The following is a 26,789-nucleotide window of genomic DNA, read 5'->3' on the forward strand; positions in this document are numbered from 1 at the left end:
GCGTGTGTCTTCACACATTTATTAACCAGTGTTTTAAAAGTTCTTTTTGTGTGTTAAGTGTAACTTAAAATGTGGTTCAAAGAGCCAGCAAACAGAACTGTTTTTTTTGTTGTCTTCTGGTGTTGTTGAGTCCAGCTTTTTCTGGATGGAGTGTGTGAACTTCAGGGGGCAGTTTCCAGTTCACTTCCTGTGTTCTTTATCACAGCCTCAAATCAGATGAGTGTATTTATTTTTTAAAAACCAAGATATTATAATGGTCATCTGTAATTTATAAAATGTCAAAACTAATGACGCACTACCATTACAGGTTACCAGACCCTAAAGTAATGTCATTCAGTTGTTACATCTGTCAAAAAATCTAAATGTATTACATACAATGAATTTGCAATTTACAATGACAAAAGAAAAGCAGCAAAAGGTTTTTTTGAAAAGCCAAAACCAGAAAATATATGGATATTTTTACATGATAACAAATAATTAGATGACTATAAACACTGATGTGTTACATTCAGTGTTTTACTGGAAGAACTTTGAGCTACTGTACGCCAGGCTTTTCATCATCTGTGATGCAATACTGACACCTTGTGGCTGAACTTTGTGCCTGCAGCATGTTAACTTGCTTCAAGCTGACACCAAATACATCACACAACACTGACCCCGTTTCCTGCCGATAGCACTTGTTGGTGAGATTGTCCAGATTTATAAGGTGGGAGCGGTGTGCTATGTGAGCTCAAAAGCATTTATTGGAGGGAATTTCTAAAAGAGCAATCAGGAAAATCCTTAATTCATTATAAGAAATAAGTGAGACTGATATCAAAATACACTTAATTACTCACCATAACATACAACTTATTTCACATACGGGCAGCAAAACAATATGATATGAGTAGACACAAGGTAAAAAAAAATCTACCAGTGTACCAACTCAGAATGCCCTCACGCATTCCCACCACTAGAACTACTTAAATCAGTTCATGTAACGATCGTTCTCTCACCATTTCAGTGGCGTCCCTTCATACTCAAACCACATCTCCTCCACGTCCTCCGCCCTCATCACCTTGTGGAAGTGTTTCTTCACCTTGTCTGTAACCAGAGTCAGGTAGCTTACCCTGGGTAACAGCAGCTGGGAGAGAGGAAGAGAAGCTCTATTAATTATTACACAGAAGAGACTACTGACACTCATTAAAGGGCAAAGTGATTACATCCTTTCAGTCACAGTGGTAGAGAGCTGCAAGCCCCGGATTTGCCGTGGAAGTGGCTAGATGTGTTTATTGAAGATGAGTGAATTGAGGAGACTTTCTTCAGCTTGCTCCGTGTGGTCTTCACTATCAACCATCTCCACCACAATAAGACAAAACAGGCTGACCAAGTTTTTCAAGTCTCCACGTGGTAGGTTTGTAGCCTTGGACATGCATTTCACATTTCTGAGGTGCATATCAGCAACAGTGTGAACACCAGAGCTATGTGCTTTAATCTCTATGCCAATACCTTTGAATGCACTAAAATACACCACTCTCAAGAATCTTCTTTATACCGTAAATAATTTTAAAGCATGTTTTGAGATTTTAAGCTGAAAGGGGTATTTTGTGGGCCAGCATGCGTTTGGTGCAAAGCCTCTTTCTAATCCGGCCCCTAATTACTATGAGCTGCTACCTGACTCACATACGTAAAGTGTGCATAGCTAATAACATTGCTATTATATTTTCTAAGTAGGAATAATGTTTAACTGTAAACCCAGGGTACAGCAGTTTGTGTTTTTCTAAACATGAAGTCATCTGGTATGGTGGGTGGATAAGACACATGCCTTTTGTGTATTAGACAACTTGTTAAAGTTCAAACCGAGCATCAGAATGGGGAAGAAAGGGGATTTAAGTGGCTTTGAACGTGGCATGGTTGTTGGTACCAAACGGGCTGGTATTTCAGAAACTGCAGATCTGCAGCAACTGCGTGATGCTATCATGGACCAAAGTCTCTGAGGAATGTTTCTAACACCTTGTTGAAAGTATGCCATGAAGAATTAATGCAGTTCTGACAGCAAAAGGGGGTCCAACCAGTACTAGCAAGGTGTACCTAATAAAGTGGTCAGTGAGCGTATATAGTAAGTAGCTTTGGATAAAAGTGTCAGCTAAATGAGTAAATGTATGTCTCTGTATTCTTTCTTACAAACTGATGTCAAATACAGAGCTGTGGGCTGAAAGGAGGGCATATAGGAAGCATGGAGGTGAGTCTCTTAGTGTTTAGAGAGTAACTGCACTTACGTAGTAGGGCTCTGCCTCTCTCTCAGTAACCTCATCCTGGTTCAAAGTGAAGCAGGTGGGGATCCGGCCGAACCAAACGTCTCTCAACACGTCCTTGTCATCTGCCATGCTGCTGCTCCCAGAGGCACATAAAGAATGAATTCCCCAAACCTCCGAAATCTAATGGCAGACAGCTCCCTGCTGTCAACATCACAGAAGAGCAGACAAGCAAGCACTCATTAAACTTTTAGCAACACAACCCTCAAAATCACAATGAAGTAGGCAGTGCAAATAAGCTAGTACCACCTTGGCTAAAGTAATTCAGCTTTAGGTATGCGAGATATGTCTTTATTTGTTTGTAAAGGGAATAATTAATAAGTTATAGTCCAGTGGAAGACCTGCTAGACTTACCAAACTAACTCTAAGCCAGTCAGACTACGCAGATGTAATGCAGAAACTGACGTTAGCTTGGGTGCTAGGTAAGCTAACTTAGCTAGTGGAAACACACCAAAGTATTGTTTACAATAAACCAATGTGCTTGTTTCCTGGATACTGTTGTTGTTGTCCACACGCATATATTATTTGTGTGCAAAGAAGAGGCAATGATATGTGAGAAAACCTTACTTTTTGTCGATGTTTTGCAGTGTGCTTAAATGGAAGAAGGGCCGTGACTGCCTCTGTTGTCATTCCCCCGGCTGTCACCGGAAAACAGCTGAAAAAAAAAAACCTTTCACCGCAAAACCGCGACCCCTAGCGACAAGGCCCGTTACTGCAAATAGCGACAAGAAACATATTTAACCTAGCTATGTTTCGAAACTTTTTTAAATCTATGAATTTAAGGAACATTTTTTGTTCATTTACCTCATGTCTTACACAAAAAGTATGTTGGTTTAAAAAAATTAACTTATTTGTAAGCCTATGGCGAGCGCGTCATCACTATGCGACGCCGCTTGTCTGTTACGGGGCTGTTTGTGTTCTGTTGTGTCCATTAGTAGCTTCAAGAATGGATAAACAATCGGATACAGATAACTTGGAAATGCGTGTTCAGGCGCTGGAGAGTCATATATACGGCGAGAGAAGAAACAAAAGTGGAAAACCCGTCAAGGTTGGCCCAGAATAATGTCTGTCCTATAACTGTTGTGTTAGCCGAGCAAAGCTAACATTAGCTCTGTCAGTGGGAATGAGTGGACGCCACTCCCTTTTTATTTTATGCACGTTTATTTATTAGAAATTCTGACAACTGTTCACTACAGTGTAATACAATAACAGCTGTAGTGTATTTATCTCCTCGCTAAACAGCTGCTAGCTATTTAGATGGTTAGCTAGCTGTCAGTTAGAAGGCTTTAACTGTATTTTTTTTATGTTTTAGTCTATCCTTGACTTGAAGCAGAAGGACTTTGCTTGAATGTAATCAACAACGCAAAAGCCTCAAATGTATAAACGGCACTCAAACTGGATTAGTTAATACAAATTAGAAAAATGCTGTGTAGTACTGTTTCTGTAAGTAAGTTAGTCTTTCAAAAGAGTTTCAGACCTGTTTTATACTACATTGAATATTGTTGGATTATGGACTGCAATTTGAAGATGCCACTCTGTGGGAACTTGTAATGGACATTTTCATTACTTTTTAAAATTATAGATAGAAGGATTAAGTGAATAATTGGAGAGAAAACTATAATTAAAAAAATAATTAGGATGGATGTATGGCCAAGCAGGGAGAGGCCCTCAATAAAAGTAAAAGCAGAGCCTATCTCAAGCAAGTGTAAGTCCCTTAAGGTGTTTAATACTGCTGGTTTCCAGGACATTAAGAAAAGACATTTAGCAATCTTAAATTCTGGGATATGTTTTTAATATTAGTCAGATATATTCTTAAAAAAGTGTACATACTGGCTAAGAACATTGTAAGATCACTCAATGGGGCATCTCACCAGAGCATCACATGATGCGACGAACACAACACTTACAAAGCCAGCATTGAAGTGGATTTGTTTCTCGTTAGATGTTGTATTTGTAGGGGTGGAGAAAGTGCCTGTTCTTAAATGTCCTGCTCAAGAAGTGTTTTTAAGTTTGTTTACAGTATTGCATTGTATTAAAGTATTGAAACTCTAGGCAAATGGCCTTGTTTTGCCTGCATATTGGAAATTCTCATGTTCCTTCAAGGTTAATAAATCTCCAGTTTTCAAGGGCCTGACACAGAGCAAATCGGGGAAGCACACAAATTAAAAAGACTATTTCACTGCTACACTTGAACTTGAGATTTTGTGTTGTTGTACTGCATTGGGTATATTGCTACGTATTGCAAAACAAAAAGGCTCATACATTTTCATTCAATAAATTGTAATGACTTTCCCATACCCTTGTTGATCACGACCATTAAATCTAATCACTGTCCTTTGTCCTGCAGTGTGCTGAGTCTTTGGCCAGGATTCAGGCAGGTCTGACTAATACAGCCAACAAAAGAGAACGAGTAAAGATCCTGCATAAGAAGAGTGAGTCACACGCTGTGTCGTATCAGTTTTTTCTTGCATTTCCTTTATTTGATTGTCAGTGTAGAAATAGACAGGAAATATGGGAAGAGGGAGGTGTTTGATGTGCAACATTGGGCCCCTGGCCGGGAGTCGAACTGTGGACGTTGCGGTCTTAACAATTAGGCTGCTGAGGCCCCATGTTGAAAAAAATTACACATAGACAGTATGTCATTCAGGGTGCCACTGAACAGTGATCATATTGCTGGCATAAGATAACAAAAGTGCGGCAAAGTGCAGGTCTAAAGTTCTAAATATCCACACTGCTTGCACGAATGTTTCTGTAATCATATTTTAGACAGTTTGGTGAGTCTTTGATCATATTTATTGGTGTTGTGGTGCAGTTGAGGACCTGCTGAAGTACCTGGACCCCCAATTTACTGACCACATCACTGTACCTGATGCCATGAAGCTGGAGTTCATTCTCGCTGGTAAGAACCGGAGGGCACTGAAACATGAATCAAATAAAAAATGAGTAAGCAGTAAAATTTAAAAATCTATGAGTTTATTTAATTTAGGCTTTTATTGATTATTTATTGTATATTAATCAAAATAGTATTTATGCTTCTAATGTTTAATGCTATATATGTAACGATCTATATGGTATATTGTGTAATATGTAAGTTTGTTTGTCACAAACAAGAAATGTTGTATTAAAGAAGACTAAACAACCTGCATCTCATTCCGAACTCTCTGTGATGATGTTGTGTTTGTCTGCACAGAGGAGGACTTCCTGCTGGAGCAGGCTTCTATGCTGGAGCAGGTCAGCAACTTGCAGCCGCTGCTGGACAGCACTTACATCAGAGGTGAGTTTCACCAGGACCTCAAAACAATCCAGGACAAAGCAACATCTCCTCTGTGATTTTACCCCTGACAGCAAAGTAAAGACCAAAAAAGTAAAGAATTGATTTCGCCTTAATTTGTTTGGACCTTTTATACAGGTTGGCTCGGGTTTTTTTGTTGTTTTTTTTGTTGTTTTTATTTTAACTAAATCTATCAAATTATGTGTTGATCTGCTGGATTCTCAGGAGCACAGTATCTCAGGAACGCCTTGTGAGAATTTCTTCAAATTTGGCAAACTTCCACTTGGACTCCAGGATGAACTGATTAGAACTTGGTTTGTCTCATGGAGCCAGACCTCCATACTTTGTTGTGGCACCGGAGAAAGGTGTGGCTGAACCCACTGTCCTTCTGGTATAGGGGAACAACGCTCTGGCTTGTTTGTATTTTTAAACCAATCACAATTGTCTTGGGCGTCGCTAAGTGCAGGATGCAGCGACTGTGCCCTTGCAAAACAGTAACACACAGATTGCTGAAATGGAGGACACTTCTGACTGAAAAAGTCAGCCAATGGCAGGCTTATGCCCACATCCTGCTTCCTCTGGGTCAGACTAGAATAAGGAAGTTAAAAATCTTTCTTTCTTCAAATTCAGCACCAACGTCCACTTGGACACAAGGCTGAATTGGTCATAATTTGGTGGCCAAAAGTCAAGGTCACTGTGACCTCAAAAAACAACTTTGGCTACAACTCAAGAACTGTTTGGCCGACAAACTGTAAGTTTGGTGACACCTTTGACTCAAAGGTAATTGTGACCTCAAAATAGGTTTTTATCTTTAATGTAAGAATGAATTGTGCAATTCAAAATTTCAAACACAAGCCCATTCTGCCTTTCACTTAAGCAAACATAATCCAGTAAGTAAGTTAGTTTCACCTACAGCTCACATGTAAAAATGCCAGGAGAAACCATAAGCACTATATTTTGTGTAGTTATACACTATAAGAATCCATCTTTACATAGTAATCAAAACATGTTGACCTGTTTAGCCAAGCTATGCTAATCCTTCATTAATCAGTTCAACAATGTATATTCACTGGAATCATACATACGGATCATCAATATAGAATAACATCTATTTAGTCATGCACTTTATGCCTTTTTCTTCAATTCCTATAAACTATTCACTACATATATAACATGACTTTGTACAAACATGGATGTAAACCTCAACTTGACTTGTTGGCGGAGGCATACAACCAGTCAGTGGTAATTCTAGTTAGTTAGTGACTGCAGGTTATAGTCCCTGTTATACTTCTGGTGCATCTGGCAGTGTTCAACCAGGATTATGCTGTAAACATGGAAACAACATTTTGTCATGCCTTAGAGAGAAATTAATGTAGTGATGTAGTGTTTGTCCATGGTTTTGTACAGCTACTGGATCAATAGAGGGGAAACGTTTCAGTACTGTATGTTTACCTTCTCAGTTAGTTGTGTGTTTCTGTTCTCCACAGATGTACCAGAACACGCCACCAAGCTGCAGCGCCTGTCACAGATCCACATCAAAGAGCAGGTAATGCCCCTATTTCTCTCTCTCTCTCTCATTAGGTTTTATCTGTTAACTGTTTCATGTTTGTCTCTTTGACAGGACCAAACTGAGGCTCAGTCCCTGGAAGTGAAGAAGCTTTTTGAGGAATACAACAAAATGGTATATTAAGAATACATAAGTTCTTACAGAATCAATTTTTAATTTGTCCGGTAAACTTATAGACTGCTGATGTTTTTGATCAGCCACCGTGGCAAATCAGGGAGAAATTAAGGTTGCTTCTCAGTTTTTGTCTGGTTGTCTCACTGACATCTTAATTACATAAACTACTGCTGGGATGAAGCTCCACCCACTCACCTCTGACCTGTGATTGACAGATGTTCCTGCTGTCCAAGCAGTTCACCCAGTGGGACGAGACCCTGAGGAAGCTGGAGGAGGCCAAAGGCATTCGGCCAGTGGAGTAGCTTCTGTCAACATGCACATTTCTGAATAGGATGGTTATGAGGAGGAAGGTTGCATTGTGGTGGGGGCTTTGGAGCAGAGTGGTTCATGAACATAAGTGTGAGAAAGGATCACAACATTACACTGTTTTGTTGTAAACTGCTTATCAATTTGTCATCAGAATCCGGCGGCTTAACTTTGACACCCTACTTGCTTCATTCTACGTGAATTGTTTTGTTTTAGAAAAGTATCCAACCCAGGCAAATTATCACACTCTGTCTTATTCAGTCTGAAGGAAGCTGCTGTTATTTATTTTCAGACAATTATGCTTTTTATCTTGCATAGTTACTCAACTTTTAACACATCCCAGCAGTGCTTCTTTACTGCAAGCCTGTCACAGTTGTTTCCCTGTTCATCACTCATTCACTCTCTCTCGCTCACTCTAACTCACAGACACATCCTCTTCAAGGCTTTAGATTTTCCCTCTGGATTTGTAAACACTTAAATTAACTTAGTGTTTTTTCAATATTCTGGTTTTAAAATGTCTTATATGTCTCATGTGTCATACAGCATGACTGCAGTTCATTTCAATTCAATAAATATTATTACTTTCTACTTTCTCCAGTGTGTGGTCTAGTGGTTACAGGGTCATTTTCAAGTAATGCTTGTGGGACAACAAGTTACCATCATGTATTCACCAGCAATTCACCATGAAAATTCCGACCTCTTCATAAGTTGTGCCACGTTTCTGATTTGACTTTGTCAAAATAGTTTTGATGAACATGCAATGCTGAAATGTTTCAATTTCTTGAGACCGTACAGCCATTTCTTACACCAACAAGCACAATAAAACACCCACAGCACTTGCTCATTATTTTAATCTCAACTAAGACATCATATCACATCAGGAAAGAGCAGATGTGATCGCGACAGCCTGAGATGGTTGATTGATGAGGGACTTCTTAGCCACTGCTGCTGGCGCCTGCGGGGCACTGAGTATTCTCATTCACTTGGTTCCTCAGGTATTTCAGTAAATGAAGTGTGCTGATTCGACTGTCTTGCATGCACATGTCTTCACCACTCATGTTGAACTTCAAAAAGAAAAATTAAAAGTTCATTTAGGTTTTGCTGACAGATGAATACATTGTCATCATCATCACTATGACTGCCTTAAAAAAGACAGACAAGCCGGCAGTGTTGAATTCAGTGTACATCGTATAGAGAAACCAGAACATCTGAGGTCTGGTGCAGAAAAGCTCAAATCAATGATATTTGGAATAAAACAAATAAATATAAAGCATTGGAACAACAACATGTCAAGTGTCCTCTACATGAAGGGTATATTAAAAAAACAATGTGATGTCCTTGTTCATATAATGTTTGGTTGCCATTCACCTTCAAGGACACAAACTCAACAGCATAAGTGTATTTACCAAAATGTTACAATATATTTTAAGCTTTGGGACTTCATGAATGTGTCATGCTAGTGAAAATGGTGATGACCATCGTTGAATCAGCCACATACCTGCAGTGCTAGCTTCACTCCATAACGCACATAGGTAGCAAGGTGTTCACAGTTGTTCATAATGAGCACATACTTTCCACATTTCTGCCACATTTCATTGATGCGCGCAGTTATTTCTGCCACAGTTCCTGCCTGGTACACTTTTCCTTTGTTGTCCTTGTATCCATCGAGGTAATTGGCCACCCGAGGCTTGTCGTCCGGATTGAGTTGTGAGAAAACGCAATTTGGAGGACCCTCTTCTATACTGAGGAAATAATGTGTTAGAGTACATCCACATTTACAGTCAATGTACCCTGTCTTGTTAAATACAAGACTAGAAGTCCACACCAGTTGGTGAGCTAGACTTAGTAGTGCTTGGAGCTGAATGCAAACATCGACTGCTAACAGGCACACCATGAAATGCTGTTAGATGTGTTATCCCATGTTTAACTTAGTTAAGCATTTCAACATGCTAACATTTACTAAAGACCAATCAACACAAAGTAAAGCTGGGGCTAATGGGAATGTCACCAAAGTACTGGGCAAATTCAAATTTAAATTACTCTTATCACTCTCCTTCCTCTCGCAATTGAACTGAATGTTATGTGTATCCAAACTAGAACTGGGATTTTTCTGCACTCACAAGAGGTCTATTCCTTGCAGCTGTCTTCAAACAGGAACGTTTTCTGGACTTTCAAGCAATAAACACACATGCTAAACTGCTAATCCAATAACAGTGTTTCTTGCTCAACTAGTGCATGATATGTGTCATCATTATCCCAAATTGTGGACATGAGACATTAGGAAGTTTATTGTAATCGCTACAGGAAATTCTGTTCGAGACACCAGCAAGTCACAAAAGTATAAATACACACCGGAGGTAACTACTGATGAGCAAAGCGTGACAAAAGTACCTTCAGTATATACTGTATGTACTGTGTGGTAAAGATAAGATGCTTTCATTAAAATTTTGTTTTTTCTTATTGGTCTCACTGTAACATTGAAAAATGTGTAAATTGGCTTACTGCGTACACGTACTTATGCGTTCAAAGATGTTGTCCCCTGCCTTTTTACCATCAAATGCTTTGTCACCCACATAAACTGCGAAGTGCGCGTAGGTCAATCTTCCCTTACACCTAGGAAAAAGAATTATGTCTCCAAACTCGTACTGTGAATAGAAGAAATGGAAGAGATGCAAGTTACTAACTTAATATAAGTAGCCTACACGTAATTACTTTTACTCCACAATCAAACTGACAAAACAATATGCCTATAAAATAATAATGATATATATAAAGTGTTAGCATAAATGAAATAATCAAAGCGAAATAAACATGTTATTGACTTACTCCCTTAATGTCTACTGTGAACACCAGCTGAAGGATCACAGCCACCAAGATCAGGTGCCTCATTCTTCCAGCAGTGAAGGGCTGAACATATAACAACATATCATGTAAAATATTCTGCAACTATTCTTTCGCTACAGTCATTAGATTTTATATTATAATATTCTAGATAATATATAATGTTTTTTTGTTTAATATATATGTTTTCAGCAAATAAATCCACTGTACACACCACATTTTCCTACATTATACGGGATCTTTAAATTTTGGACCAGTACTCAGCTAAAAAAGAATCTATTTGAAGATGTAACCTCGGGCTTTAGGATATTGTGATTGTTATCTCTCGCTATTTTCTGACATTTTATAAACTAGAAATCATCAGCACATTAATAAATAATGAAAATAATCATTAGTTGCAGTCATACTCTATTTTGCCTGAAATAGTTTAAATTGTATTACATGTGCCTACTTTGTGGAGAAAGATGTTTGACAGATGCTCTGAAGATTCCAGCTGTTCCTGAGGGAAAGGTGCTGCTGCCTTGAACACAGACAGGGAAGTGACATTTTCTTTATAGAGGACAGGGAGACCATGGCCAAACCCCTCACAGCGGCACCATTTCCTTATTTGAACATGTCTTTCAAAATGCAGGAAAAGGAAGATTTAAAAAAAAAATGGGGGGTATGATATTATCTCAGTACGATTTTAAGAAGTTCAAAAGAAGATGAAATAATTCATCATCATCGTTATGTGTCATTTTGATTGAGAAACAGAGAGGGAAAGAAGTGAGTTAAATACTTGAATTTAAACTTCAGTTGAAGAAGACGTTAAGGTATAAGCTCTTATGGGCACAATTGTGGAAGCGCAACTAAATGGTGATTAACATCAGCATAAACACAGTGTTGATAACACATTTACAGAAATACTATGGAGATATAGCTATACAGTTCAACAAAGATGAGAAGCCAAAGAAATATTAGTAAGCTACAAACTATCTATATAGATCCGATATTCTCAGTACAAGGATCATGGTGCAGGTAGTAAAATTGTTCTTAGATCTGATTAGATTCCTTCAAAATTTATTTAAAATTAAATTTAGTTTAGTTATCTGAAATTATGTGTTTTCATGCTGGAAGCTAGAAAAAAGACAGAGCTAAAATGATTGCTCAATCAATAAAAAGCTTTAAACATTTCTTTGTTATATGTGATTGCAATTATCATAAGTGCAATTTTACTAATTCATGTGCAATTATTGTATAATACAGTTTGCTATATCTGACTTATCTGCATTGCCCTTCTACAACACTTTTATACTACCAATATTTATTTATGCTGAAGGAGACTGGACTGTATAAGGCATAGTCCTTTAGTCTTATTTAATGTACAGTAACTTTGTTTTTTTTTTATTTATTTACTGGTGTCTGACACTTGTTTATTCTACTTTGTACACTGATCTATCTCTGCTCTTGTCTTTGCTGTTGCAAAACGTTTTCTTATCTTATTTTATTGTAAACTGAATATCTGTTGGTCAGACAACAAGGAATATGAAGACATTACTTCGACTCTGGGAAATTGTAATTGACATTTCTGATCTGTAGTTCCTTCGTACTACACACACAGAGATGCTCTCAGGTCTCTGAGCTAGAGTCCAAGTCAAGTCTCAAGTCTCTGAGCTAGAGTCCAAGTCAAGTCTCAAGTCTCTGAGGTAGAGTCCAAGTCAAGTCTCAAGTCTTTGAGCTAGAGTCCAAGTCAAGTCTCAAGTCTTTGAGCTAGAGTCCAAGTCAAGTCTCAAGTCTCTGAGCTAGAGTCCAAGTCAAGTCTCAAGTCTCTGAGCTAGAGTCCAAGTCAAGTCTCAAGTCTCTGAGCTAGAGTCCAAGTCAAGTCTCAAGTCTCTGAGCTAGAGTCCAAGTCAAGTCTCAAGTCTTTGAGCTAGAGTCCAAGTCAAGTCTCAAGTCTCTGAGCTAGAGTCCAAGTCAAGTCTCAAGTCTCTGAGCTAGAGTCCAAGTCAAGTCTCAAGTCTCTGAGCTAGAGTCCAAGTCAAATCTCAAGTCTCTGAGCTAGAGTCCAAGTCAAGTCTCAAGTCTTTGAGCTAGAGTCCAAGTCAAGTCTCAAGTCTTTGAGCTAGAGTCCAAGTCAAGTCTCAAGTCTTTGAGCTAGAGTCCAAGTCAAGTCTCAAGTCTTTGAGCTAGAGTCCAAGTCAAATCTCAAGTCTCTGAGCTAGAGTCCAAGTCAAGTCTCAAGTCTCTGAGCTAGAGTCCAAGTCAAGTCTCAAGTCTCTGAGCTAGAGTCCAAGTCAAGTCTCAAGTCTTTGAGCTAGAGTCCAAGTCAAGTCTCAAGTCTCTGAGCTAGAGTCCAAGTCAAGTCTCAAGTCTTTGAGCTAGAGTCCAAGTCAAGTCTCAAGTCTCCCGTGGTTATAATGAATGTTGTATCATCTGCTGCGTTTGATCCAGGCTGCTCATAACTGCAAACACTCATTCATCTTTTCATAATGAACAACAGTCGGAATTAACCTCCAGTAGGTCGCAGCTAAAGCAAGAAGCAAGCTAATGTTAGATGGCCAATGCTGAGCTAAACATGTTTAATAAACTCAGGTTACTAAGTTATTTTGTGTTCTGAGCTTCTTTCTTTGGTTCTTATTGCATGAAGTTTTAAAGCCTTAAGTTTATGATGATTGGCTCAGCAGCTGCCGGTGTTTGTTGTCCTCTCTCCTGTTATTTGGTTATTGTGGTCTGCTGCTCTTAAAAACCTCATCTTCATTTTCCAATGACTGTATTTATGTCAGAGGTAACGCATGTTTTGGCAATAAAGCCGGAAAAGTTTGAAGGAGCTACCGGCTGCTGCTCCTACAAGCGCTGCTGGTTGCCATAGCATAGCACCAGACGCCGTCCCTTCAGAGACAGAGCCTTCATTCTTTCTTTCTTTCAAAACATTTTATAGTTTACTTTTGTTTATCTACTTACTTTAAGTCTAACAATTTATTTTTACTACACAAAGGTGGCTCTGTGTAGTCTCACTGTCTATACCACATGTACACTGTGTGTAAGTGGGTACTTTCCGCTATATTAGCACGACTGAAACATTTGCAGTTGATCTGGACCGTGAGACTGCATCTGCTAGTCATCTACCAAGCAGAAGTTTGCATCTTGTTTATCTCTTGATGACTAAGCTATCAGCGGGATAACACAACTCAGGATGGGTGAGTTGTTTTTTGTTGGCATTTGCACAAAGGCACATCCTCTTTGACATAAAGCCCACAAATGGTTTCAAGGCATCTTATTGTATGTCTTTGGGAATATAAGACAGAGAATAATACCGAATTGTGTTGTACATTATGATCTTGCCTGTGTTGACACACTAATGTCATGTCTGAGAGTTTTGCTTTATGAGACAAATCATGTTATTTTCAACATTGATTAATCTGCAGATTCTTTTTAATGCATCACTTAAGTATTTGGTCGATAGAAAATTTATAGTAGGGTGAAAAATGTCAATCATTCAATCAATTTCCGACCCAAGAAACATGTTCATGTTCCTTGTTGTTAGTTAAACAGTTAAAAACTATTCATTTATGATCACATAAAGCAAAGAAATGCAGCAACATTTTTTTAAAGCCGGAACTAGCTTAAGCTTAGCATTTTTACTTGGCAAATTGCTTAACCAATTAATCAATAATCAAAACAGTTGCTTAATTTAATTATATTAAATAAATTTTCTGTTGATTAAGCAATGGTTTTATAGCTCTGTGACTTGTGGAGAGGTTTTTCTATGTTTGTATATGTTTCTATGTGAGGTTTTTCTTGAAAGATATAATTTTCTGCATTTTTTATTGCTTCCAGCATGAACACACATCTTCACTGTCTAAATCATTTAAGACAACTGCACTACAAATGGTTTTATGTACATTTTTTTGAAATTTAATCAAATCCAAGAGCAAGTTTACTACCTTTCCCACGACCTCTATTACTGAGTAACAATCTGACCTGTATACTTATATTTTGCTTTTTATCTTTGTTTAACTGTATATCTTTATGTCCGTCATTTTTCTGTAAATGTGTTCTCTGCATTTTCCTAGATTGAAAGCTATTGAGAAAAGTTGACAGTTTGTTCTTGAACAGAGAACTAAAACTCTTAACTCATACATTTATGTGTTATTCTTGCTGTATGGGAAATACTGTACAGTGTGGATGTGTTGACAAGATGAAACAGTGTCTAGTGTCCAGTGTTTTGTTGTTGACATTTATCAGTATTCCGTGATGTGCATCTGCATTTATGTGCATAAGAAGATCTTGTGTCTGAATTTGTTCTTCAATTCAAGTGCAAATTCCATTTTAAACTTACTTCTAAATTTCGTTTCTCAATCAAAATGACGCATGAATAAAGATGACATAATACAAGCTCACGTTCCTCCTCAGCCACTGCGCTCCTAGATTTGTGTTCCATCTGGCCTAGTAAGCTGCATGTTAATCAGTAATATACTTGGTGGTGATGGCTGCTGTGTTTTTTGTTTCTGTTGATCAGGAGGTTTAAACAAGCAAAATATAATGTAGAAATCTGAATCATTTGAATGTTGGGAGTTGGGAGCCATTTCTTACACCAACAGGGACAATGAAACACCCACAGCACTTGCTCTTTTTTTTTAATAAATAAAAAAAACATCATATCACATGAGGAAAGAGCAGAAGTGATCAAGGCAGCCTGAGAGGGTTTATTGATGAAATACTTCTTAGCCATTGGTTTTGCGGTCAGCAGGGCACGGCTTCATAATGTTCTGCGGTAAATGTTTTTATTGATTTGCTTGTCATTAATGCATAATCCTTCACCATGTCATGTCATGTTGAGCTATACACATAAAAAAAAAAGTGATTAAGTTGAGTGTGAATTTGATGACGGGTAGATGCGTCATTATCATTTCAGCACATTAAAGACATACCGAGGACAGCCTTAAAGAAGAAGGACAGGCCTGCAGTGTTAAAATTAATGTACATTGTATTGAAAAACCAGAACTTCTGAGGACTCTTCCTAAAAAAGCTACAATCACAGTGATATTTGTAACACATATAATTAAAATGCTTTAAAACAACAAGTTGAGTGTCCTCTACAGGAAGGGTACATTAAAATATATGTAATATCCTTGTTCATTTAATATTTGGTTTTTGTTTGCCTTCAAGGGCACCAAGTGCATTTACCAAAATGTTACAATCTATGCTTTTAACCTTAGGAAAATGTCATGTCATGCTATTGTGAACAGGCAAGGTAGCAAAATGGTGATGGCCATTGTTGAATCAGCCACATACATGCAGTGCTACCTTCACTCCAAAACGCACATAAGTAGCAAGGTGTTCACAGTTGTTATTAAGGAGCGAATATATTCCACATTTCTTAAACTTTGCGTTGTTGCTCATAGTTATTTTTTCCTCACTTCCTGTCTGGTACACTTTTCCTTCCATGTCCTTGTATCCATCGAGGTAATTGGTCACCTCAGGCTTGTTAGTCATATTGAGTTTGGAGAAAACACACTAGTGGTTGTGATAGGCTGAGCAATGCTTTAAGCGGAACGCTAACATCAGCATGCTAGCATAACACACAATGAAATTCTAACATGCTGAATTTTGCAGATGTGTTTTCACATAGTCATTTCTTAGTTTAATGTCAACATATAAATACATAATAAACACAAAGTAGCTGAGGCTAATGGGAATAGGTCACCAAGGTATTGGATAAATTCACATTACAATTTCTCTTATCACTCTCTTTCCTTGCTCTATGGAATTGAAACCAATCCAAAATAGAACTGGTCTCTTCCTTGCAACTATCCTCTATCAAAAAACAGTGGGTTTTGGACTTAAAAAACATTCAGTACATGCTAAACTCCTGCTAGTCCAGTAACAGTGTTTCTCGCGCAGCTGTTTGATGTTTAAATGTGCAAATGTGCAATCATTTTTTCCAAGTTGTGGAGGTATCTAGTCTGAGCAAAGCCTGACAAAATCACCCTCAGTAAATACTGTATGTTCTGTGGTAAATATAAGGTGCATTGATTAGTTTGTTTTCTTGCCGCTTTCACTGTATCCTTGAAAATTGTGTAAATTGACGTAGGTTACATGTACTTAATGTCCTCCCCGTCTTTTTTACCAGGAAATGTTTTGTCACCCACATAAATTGCAAAATGCGCGTAGGTAAATTTTTACACCTAGGGAATTATATCTCCAAACGTGCACTGTAAATATAAAAAATGGGTGAGATGCATGTTACATACAGTAATTACTTTTACTCCACAATCAAACTGACAAACAAAATGATTTTTTTGTATTTATAAAATAATAATGATGAATATAAAGTGTTAGTATAAATAAAATGATGAAAGTAAAACAAGCTTGTTAACTTACTCCCTTAATGTCTACTGTGAACACCAGCTTGAAGGATCACAGCCACCATGATCAGGTGCTTCATTTTTTCAACAGTGCAGGATTAAACATATAACAACATATCATGTAAGCTTTTATGAAACTATTTTTTAAAATATTCTAGATAAGGGAAGAAGGCACATACAACATGACACCTTTTATTTGCGGAAGGACAAAAAGTAGAAACAGGAAAGACATACCACTTGTTGAGTAGATGAGGTAAGCAGTAAGTTCAAGCTTTTTTTCCAGCTCCTAAAAGCAAAGCAAAATGTCATCCTGCTCACAGTACAAAAAAGACCCTTAATTTGCATTTGATCTGTATGGCCTGCAACCTCACAGTAAGGAGGATGCTGTGTTATTAGGGTTAGGGTGCAGCATGCCTTTTACCAGCGGGTCAGGTAACTTTCAAATGTCTCTGTTATGAGAGATAAAAACATTTAAATATTATCTCTTTAAATGCCAGTTTGAAGTGGCACTGTAAGAGATGTCACAACAGCTTAGATGGAAGGTTTAAATGCTTTTATTGCAGACTATTATTTTGGAACTGTGAATGTTTTATTTATTGTTTTTTATTGTTATTCCTGACAAAAAAAAATATTTTTCTGGTAATTCCCTACCCAGTTATCAGGAACCTACTCACAATATTGCTTAATGTTACAAGTTCTAATTATGTTAGCCTAGTAATGGAAAGTTTTTCACCTAATGTTCAAAGAACGTTTTGAGGATGTTTATCATTTCAAATAATGTTCTTATAAGATTAAATTTTAACTGAGACATGACATTTTTAAATGCATCATAGTTGATGTTTTGAGGGGTGGTGCGCGGTGGTGCACTGGTTAGCGCTGTCGTCTCACAGCAAGAATTTTGTGGGTTCGATCCTTGGTCGTTCCAGGCCCTTCTGTGTGGAGTTTGCATGTTCTCCCTGTGTCTGTGTGGGTTCCTCCCACCATCCGAAGACATGCAGACTAGGTTAATTGGTGACCCAAGGTGTACCCCACCTTTCGCCCAATCCCAGCTGGGATTGGCTGCAACGACCCTGTACGCAGGATAAGCGGTTGACGATGGATGGATGGGATGTTGTCAGGAACGAAGGTTATGATATGGTAACCCTAGTTCTATAAGCACAGGCGGAGCATCTATTGGACTCTATGGGTACCACCTCCTCCAATCACACGCACGCACTTGCCCACTGAAATTTTATTGTGCACATAGCCGACCAATAGGACGTCGTGGAGCCTGTGTGACATAGAACATTGAATGTTTTAGTTTCTCAAATGTGTGAACTTCTTCATTTTCCTACATTATACAGCATCTTTAAGTTTTGGACCGTTAGTCAGTGTGATGGACTACCGTCACTACGTTTGAGTATGCGCTGTGACTGCGTTGCGGTCAAGTTGCATGTTTGGCACCCTGTAGACCTGGGTTCACATCCGGGTGGGGTGACTGCTCTTGCCTTTCTGTCACAGTCAGTTAAAGCAATCTGAACCTTGGGCTTTAGCAAATTGTTGACATAAACCAAAAAATCATCAGCACATCAATTGATAATGAAAATAAGCATTAGTTGCAGCCACACTCTATTTTGCCCAAAGGAGTTAAAATGTGCCCTTTTTTATGTTTACCTACTTTGTGGAGAAAGATGTCTCACAGATTCTCTGAAGACTGTTCCTGTACCTCAGGAGAAGATGCTGCTGCCTTGAACACAAACAGGGAAGTGACATTTTCTTTATAGAGGACAGGAATTATTCATCACCATCTTTATCATGTCATTACAATTGAGTAACAGGTAGATATAGAAGTGAGATAAAACAGTACATGATGAACCGTACAGTAAGGATGTTTTTGTAAATGTATAGTTCAGAACAAGCAGAAAATACAGTAGCCTGGACATTGCTGCTGTTTCTCTATAAACAAGAAGGAACTCTTCTAAATGGCTTTCAATATGTGCATAGAACATATGTAGAGAAATATTATGGAGATAAAGATATACAGTAAGAAAGATGGAGATAAAGATATACAGTAAGAAAGATAAGCAAAAGAAATATAATCAAGCTGGACAAGCACTGAGCGACTGGTACAGATATGTGGACGACACCTGGGTCAAAATTAAAAGCCAGGAAGTGCAAGCCTTCACAGAACACATCAACTCTGTGGACAGTAACATCAAGTTCACACGAGAAGATGTTCACAACAGTTTGGCCTTCCTGGACTGCGCTGTACACATTGAAGAGGACAGGAGCCTGCAGATTGGTGTTTACAGAAAACCCACACACACAGACCAATACCTACTCTTTGATTCACACCACCCACTGGAGCACAAGCTAGGGGTCATGAGAACACTGCACCACAGAGCGGAAAACATACCAACAAGCGCCCAAGCCAGAGAGAAGGAACAGAAACACCTGAAGGGGGCACTTACAGCCTGTGGATACAAACGCAACAACACTGTGATTCCATACGTGTCTGGAGTATCAGAGAAACTCAGGAGGATTTTCAACAAACATAACATCCCTGTGTTTTTTAAACCCAAGAACACACTAAGACAGATGCTGGTCCACCCCAAAGACCGCACACCCAAACACAAGAAAAGCAATCTAGTGTCTGCGGTCCAATGCAGTGAGGAATGCACAGACCTGTATATTGGGGAGACTAAACAACCACTACACAAACGCATGGCTCAACACAGAAGGGCCAACTCCTCAGGTCAAGACTCTGCAGTCTACTTACATCTGAAGGACAGAGGACACTCGTTTGAGGACCACCAGGTGCACATTTTAGACAGAGAAGATGGATGGTTTGAAAGAGGTGTCAAGGAAGCATCTACACCCGGGTTGAGAAGCCGTCATTGAACAGGGGAGGAGGTCTACGCCACCACTTATCCCCCACTTACAATGCTGTCCTTTCATCACTTCCCAGGAAACTCAACAAACGTAACCTCTTGGCCTCAGGTGAAGATACCAACGATGGTCGTTCAGTCTTGGCCACAGGTAGTCTTAACGACTGTAACGACTGTCGTCACAGCAACCAGGAACACTAACGAACCAGCGGTATCGATGACCCTGGATAACGACCCCACTGAGGTTAACGTGTCTTATGTGTGTCTTATCCACTGCTCCATCACCACCCCAAAGAAAAACATTACATTGATTCATTTAGCTGAGCCTTTTATCCAAAGCGACTTACAATTTCCAGGTTCTAGGTTAAGGCCAGCTAAAGATGACCTAAAAGGGAAACGTACAGGAACTAGGGGGAGGACCAAAACATAAGAAGGACCAAAAGATGTTCTCCTTCAGATTTGGTGTTGGCATTTGATGTGTTTACATGTTGTATGCTGACACTGTATCTCCTGTGCCATGCTAATTGAAGTCTTCATCAGTCTGCAAAACTTCTTCACACCTGAACCCAAGACTGTATGGCTGCAGCCTGGAGCCTCCCGTCTCATACCCCCCCATGTGGTGCCTTCCGCTAGCTTCTACGGTGCAAAATGAAAACTCACGTCTCGTTCCCTATTTCTACATCGGTGTTTTTGAACTGATAAATGAAGACTCTCATGCTGATGATAGTGCTATTATAATGCTATTCCAGCAATCTGGTAGAAAGATTGTTTTAAACGCAGTTTCAAGTGTCAACATGGAACCAGATTGCTGGAATAGCATTATAATAGCACTATCATCAGCATGAGAGTCTTCATTTATCAGTTCAAAAACAAAATGCAAACACTGATGCATTTTATATTAAAAAGCCAGAACCTATTATGTGACACATCTCCCCCGTGTTTTGTAATAGATTACTACATAGTGTGGTGGTTCATTTTTTTAATAACTAACTAAATTGGAATTGGTCTCCATTTGTACACGTTAAAAAATTTAACAGTTAACCTAAAAAACTTCTGAAATATTGAATTACACCCGACCTGTGGTATCCCCCTTGACTCTGATCTTAGCCTAAATATCCACATAAAAGTAGTAACTAGATTAACTTGTTCTTTTCTTACAAATACAGACAAAGTCAGGGACTCCCTGGTTTAAACTGTCTTTCCTATAGAACTGGAAACAGTAAACTAAAGTCTATTATAGTAAATAAACATTTTTTTAAATGTTGCTTCAGACAAAACTTCAGACATTGGCATTAAATCGAGGCATGACCTTCTGACCCTCTGTTAAATATTTTCTTATTGGGTATATGCTGGATGCTTGGATATATGATGGTTGAAAATGCTGGTAACTCGTGGAATATTATTTCCCAGTACTACGCTTATAACACTCACACTGCATATATGTCATCAATGATATATATGGGCCTGCTTGAAATAGACTTTCTGATATTCAGTATCAGTATTTTAGCTTCTACTCTTGAATGTGTAGCAACCAGATGGAGGTCTCTTGGATCATAGACACATACAAACACACAAACAAACTGATGAGCCATTCCCATTACACAGACAGGAGGGAGCCTCATTCCCCTCACCTGAGCTTCCTGCCCATCTCACCACCTGCACCTCTTTCAGTGAATCTGTCAACATAATTCCTTGATGGTGAATGTGTGGAAACAGTCCTTATTATTATTTTTTGATTACATCGAGTATATATACCGCATCTTGAGGCTTGAGGCTTGAGGCACTTCCCATCCTTCACTCCTACCCTGCCCAACAAATATTGTCCATCTTCCTTTCAATCTTCCTGTTTTTACCAGTGTTACTCAGCATACTCTCATAAATATGTGTTATTTACCGGCATTCAATCATCAATTTAATCAATTTGTCAGCAGACGTTAATTGAATAATGTTCAATTAACTTCTGCTGACAAAGTCTCTGCTATTTGAGACAGTAGTTTAGCAAGTGTTCTACCTGTAATAAAATTACCACCATGGTAAAAATGTAAGTAAATTAACATAACAACTATCAGCAAGGTTACTTCAAGTAGGCCCATGTTTTCCAGCATTTTGACTACTTTGAAAGTATGGCTCACAATTTTTCCAACAGAATTTTCCTAAATCACAATCGGTCAATTAATCAGTAAGTCAGTTGACAAAATAAACTATTGGCTGTGTTTATTTATTTTATTTTATGGACTAAATGATAATCAGTTAATTGAGAAAATAATCGGCAGATTAATCGATAATGAAAATAATAATAACCAGTTGCAGCCCTGGTGGAGACCCACTTTGTGTTTATGAGCAAGACACTGCAGCCCTACCTGCTCTTTTATGCCAACACACTTTGGATGAAAGTGTCAAAAATGGCAGGGAAAGTGAGTGAAGTGCTTCTGAATGTTGCTAAATATATGTTGATTTAATCTTGTACCATACTATATATTTTTTGTATGCAACTTAGTTGTTTGACATTGCTGGTCCCATTAATGGCTGTTAGAATTTCCTTGAATACAGCCACTCCTGTCACAATCAGAGACAATAAAACACCAACAGTTCTTTCTCTTTTTTTATTTCAAATAAGACCTCATGTCATGTGAGGAAAGGCCACCGCCTCAGGATTGGAAACACACTTGTTAACCGGGACCCCTTTTGGACCTTGGACACAAAGAATCACATGTTGTCTCTGGACCAGGTCCTATTTTCGTCCGTATTTCTTCAATATTGAGGCTGGCATCATTTTTGCAGTATTGTGCGACATTCTGGCCCGGCTGTGGAAATAAAATAAAAAAAAGTAAGTCCCATCTGGCCTACTACTAAGCTGCATGTTGTTCAATTATATACATATTTTTGTTCATGACAGCCCTTCTTTTGTTCAATCTTTTGCTAAAATTATTCAGATTAAACAGATGATTAATCATTAGGTTAACTGGAATCATGCTAATGGAACACATGATTAAATTGTGATAAATCGTGGCTTCTGCTCATTACCTTACTATTGTTCCTACACATCTGATGAAAGAACAGGCAGTAGCAATCATGTCGGGAACATGTAGAATATCCCTCATACCTGCAGTGAAATTGACACTCCATAGCGCACATAGGTAGCAAGATGTTCACAGCTATTGGCACGGGGACCATAGGTTCCACATTTTCCATGCTTCTCTTTGATTCTTTCAGCTATTTGATCTTCAGATCCAGCTTTGAAGTCTTTAAGTTCGTCAAGGTAGTTCTCTTTAAAGCGTGTCTCTGCCATATTCAGTTTATCGAAAATACAGTTGGAAAGACTCCTGATTGTTACCGAGCCTGCCATGGATGTGAGAATAAACCGTTAGAAATACTGTCTTGCTCTTGCTAATGTGCTCTTATTTCCATTTTAATCTTAAAATCTAAAATACACCTGCATGTCTGCTCCTTAACAAAATAGGTCCAGGACTTGTTTAGACTAGAATAGCAGTAACAATCGAAGGGAACTGCTAGCTTAGTTCAAAACTGGGTTTTAGCAAACATGAGTGAGCAAGTTACAGTATTTTTATTACCAAATACCCTTTTTTGTTATGTGCCCCCACTACAGCGAAACACTAAAACACAAAGAGGGATTTTGGTAATAAAATGACTTTAGGAGAAACCCACTAGATTTGACGACTTCGGGTTGCTGAAGCCTCATATGAGCTATGACTGAACTTTATTAGGCATTTTTACAACAAACAGGGACTATAGACTTCTGTACTTCTTCAGGCTCAAAGGCTCACCCTGATGAAGACAAATGCAATTTTTAAAGGTCGGTTATAAATGATAGACATTTAACTGTTCAGTTTTAAATGCTGTTTGATATGGAGGTCATTATATTAACAACTGAAAGGCAAATGTCCCTTTCAGAGTACAGTGATAAAAGATGAATACATTTATTGTTAACTACCTGTGGATATAAAGGTCATTGTAATATAAAGTATACAACATTGTCTTGAAAAACTTAAAAGTATAACACTGTGCAAATGAAAGAAATTAGGCTGTATTTTCCAATGTGTCCCTGCCTGAGCAAGACACATAACCCCTAGTTGACCTCTGACATAGATAGCAATTGTAAGTCGCTTTGGATAAAAGCGTCAGCTAAATGAAGTCATGTAAATGGTTGATGACATAGCTTGAAACAAGTTGTAATTATACACTTTGAAGGAGTACTGTGGTTCCAGACCTCTGAATTGTGGCATTGGAATTGCGTATCACTTTGAGTAATTCATGAACATTAAGTAAAACAATTCAGAATAAAGGAAAGCAGAATCAAAATTAGAATTAGAATCAGCTTTATTGCCAGGTATGTGTACACATACGAGGAATTTGACTCAGGATTGTACATTGCTCACGATGTGCTTACTCATACAATAATAAAATAAATCAGACACAGGCTACAGTGAAGACAACACAAATATACACACTATGACAAAAAACAATATAGACATATTAACAAATAGTGCAGTGAGCAGAGTGCAAAGGATGCAAGAGTAAAATATTATCATTATTATGTACATGTCGAAGGTGGATGTGATATACAAGTACACATACATGTACACAAAGCAATGGAGAATAGTGCAAAGGATGTATATGCAATATGACAATATAACCAGACAGTATAATCATATGAACAGCACTGAAATAGAGAATGATTAATAAATAATAAGTGGTAACCAGTTAACAGGCGGTTGATTACAGACAGAGTTACTGGATTATTGCACAGGAGTTGTTCCGGAGTCAGAAATCAGCTGTTCATCAGAGTGATTGCAAACAAGGTTAGGCTATAAATGCTGAGGGCTATGGGTTTGATTCATGCTGTGTCCCTATACAAATAAACATTAAATAAATAAATATATTGTTGAATGTCAGTGCCGATTTTGAACGACGCCTTCAGTCTTTCATTATAAGAGACACCAAAACATTACATTTATGGTTGATATTTCAGATTGGTGTAACGGTTTTGTAGCTTCTGTGAAGATGCTGTTAAATTCCTATGGAGACAAAAATGGGAGAAAGGAAAGGAGGACGCAGTTCCGTACCTCTCAGTGACTGGTAAATATGCAAAACCTATGCAACATTAAGCTGATTTGATTTTGACAGTTACCTCTTCTTGGAAACAGTTGATCATTTTAATCTCGTGAACCCTCTCACTCCTGTATTCATCCATCATCTCTTTATTGACATAGTGACTTAATAACTTAGATTAAAAGCTTGTTTGTATAGTTTGATGCTATTTGGAGGAAGTTTTGTGATGTCAGAGGCCAAGAACAAACTAGCGGACAAAGATAGTCTCTTAAAAAGATTCTTTGGACCTGGCAGACTTTTCAGTCTCCAGTAGAGGCTGGAAGCTGTCACAGCTGGAAAACAGTCCAGAAAATGGTGATTATTTAACAGTGTTGCAATCAAGTTCTAATTAATTGAACTTGAATCAGACAATAAAAAAACTTTTCTGGATTATTATTATTACCAAGTACAGTTATTCAAGATCTGCAGCCTATTTAATTACAATTTAGAGGTACTTGTACTTGCTTACTGAGTATTTTCATTTTCTGCTACTATTACTTCTACTCCACTACACTTCAGAGGCAAATCTTTTACTTTTCACTCCACTAAAATTTTTCGATCACTTTTATATAATCAACAAGTTTATGTTGTTTTATTAGAAATCAGGATCAGAATCAGCTTTATTGCCAAGTAGGTTTACACAGACATGGAATTTGCTTTTGTGACTCGGTGCATAACAATAAATATAAAAATATATAAATATTTACATATAGATATGACATTTTTAGGAGAATAGCAAAGAAGAACATGTGCAATTATATGTCCAATGTGTAAGATTGTGCAGGGAGTACCATCAGATTTACAAAGAGCTTCATGTGCTTCATGTTCTTGTGCTCTAATTTCATAAGCTACTATATGCACAGTTTTAAAACCACTAACACAATATTCTGATTAAAATGTGTTGATAGTTTTCGTAAATGACTCCCAGTTTCCCAATGGACTGTGTTTTCATTGGTTCACTTCTATGTTGTTAATGACTTTTGTTTTGGTATTTCCTGTACAAACTGAAACTTTACAGTGAAAAGAGTCGCAAAGGATGGGCCACAGGTAAACTTGTGAAGCAAAAATAGTGTGCTCACCTTTTTCTTTTTTTAACTTTGAATACACAAAAAGAGCTCCTCCCAATATGAGCTTGGTCTGAATATACTTTCAGAAAGTCTTGCTACCTGCCATGTGTTGTGTTATGTGTTAAGTAACATACAAATTTCATTTATTAGGATCCACATTAGCTGTAGCCAAAGCAACAGCTATTGTTCCTGGGATCCACACAATTACAGGAAGTAACACACCAAAGCACAGCAAAGACAATACAACAATACAACAATACACAAACACGATACAACATACTACATAATCCAGCTCTCATCAGTAAAAAATCACTCAACAGAACTAACAGAAGAAAAAGAAAATAAGAAAAACTCAGGTTAAATACATAGCAAACAGGAATGGCAATCAAGTCTTCTACTATTTTTAATAGTTTCCCATCCAAATTATCGATACCTGATGGTTTGTCTTTACATCCAGATAACACTTTTTCCACATAGCTGACAGAAGCTAACTTCAGAAAATTTGAACTTTGAAGTTATTAATTCATGTTATTGCTTTTTTTGTTTGGTCCATTTCATTCCTAAATCTGTTTACTTTACATTTAAAATAATTACTAAAATAATTAGCAATATCAACTGGTTCCACCCATAATATCATTAAAAGTATTCCACAGCTTTTTATTGTCAATTAAAGTCTGGTTCTAAAGTCGTGTAACATGTCATTATTTTGGTATTTTTATTATAGCCTAATACACATTTTTTGGCATTGCAAAAAAACAAAAAAAAAAAACAATCATCCAGCTATCACACGGTGGAGTTTCTCCAGAGTGACTGGTCCTGTTTAGCATAGAGGATCTTCGGCTGCGTGTTTGCACCAGTAGGAAGCCGCCTGTTGACAGAAGGCAGGACTGGGCTCTCGGAGCGGGGGTTCGGTTGGTAGCCGGAGGAGTAGCTGACCGTCATGGACAGGGCGGCCGTGGTGAAGGTCGGAGCCGCGGCCAGCGCCAGCGTCTGTGCCCTGTTCGGC

General features: G+C 38.1%; 3 protein-coding genes and 1 long non-coding RNA gene across 10 annotated transcripts in view; 2 read left to right on the forward strand and 2 right to left on the reverse strand.

Moving 5' to 3' along the window:
* The window catches only part of LOC119896965 (C-type lectin domain family 4 member G-like), a 317,840-nt gene that overhangs the window by 122,818 nt on the left and 168,233 nt on the right, over window positions 1-26,789 (forward strand). The window lies entirely within an intron of this gene.
* On the reverse strand, window positions 966-2,959 carry LOC119896980 (autophagy protein 5-like). Of its 2 annotated transcripts, none has more exons than XM_038710489.1 (3): window positions 2,862-2,959; window positions 2,259-2,438; window positions 966-1,123 (listed from the first exon to the last, which is right to left on the reverse strand). In XM_038710489.1, the coding sequence occupies exons 2-3, from the start codon at window positions 2,364-2,366 to the stop codon at window positions 992-994; spliced, it is 240 nt and encodes a 79-aa protein (XP_038566417.1). In that variant the 5' UTR covers window positions 2,367-2,438; window positions 2,862-2,959; the 3' UTR covers window positions 966-991. The 2 variants fall into 2 exon arrangements, with proteins under 2 accessions (XP_038566417.1, XP_038566418.1); XM_038710490.1 differs by having other exon boundaries at window positions 2,259-2,435; window positions 2,862-2,946.
* LOC119896976 (dynactin subunit 3-like) lies at window positions 3,170-8,145 on the forward strand. The gene is made up of 7 exons (XM_038710481.1): window positions 3,170-3,342; window positions 4,642-4,726; window positions 5,107-5,193; window positions 5,485-5,568; window positions 7,053-7,111; window positions 7,187-7,246; window positions 7,462-8,145. Exons 1-7 carry the CDS (start codon window positions 3,241-3,243, stop codon window positions 7,546-7,548), a joined length of 564 nt encoding a protein of 187 aa, XP_038566409.1. The 5' UTR covers window positions 3,170-3,240; the 3' UTR covers window positions 7,549-8,145.
* On the reverse strand, window positions 22,197-23,138 carry LOC119896989. The gene is made up of 2 exons (XR_005443335.1): window positions 22,711-23,138; window positions 22,197-22,411 (listed from the first exon to the last, which is right to left on the reverse strand). It is a non-coding gene; the product is annotated as an uncharacterized LOC119896989 (long non-coding RNA).

Source organism: Micropterus salmoides, unplaced genomic scaffold (genome assembly GCF_014851395.1).
Source record: "Micropterus salmoides isolate LMB-PRFRI ecotype aquatic unplaced genomic scaffold, ASM1485139v1 Ms_hic_scaffold_11, whole genome shotgun sequence".
NCBI lineage: Eukaryota > Metazoa > Chordata > Actinopteri > Centrarchiformes > Centrarchidae > Micropterus > Micropterus salmoides.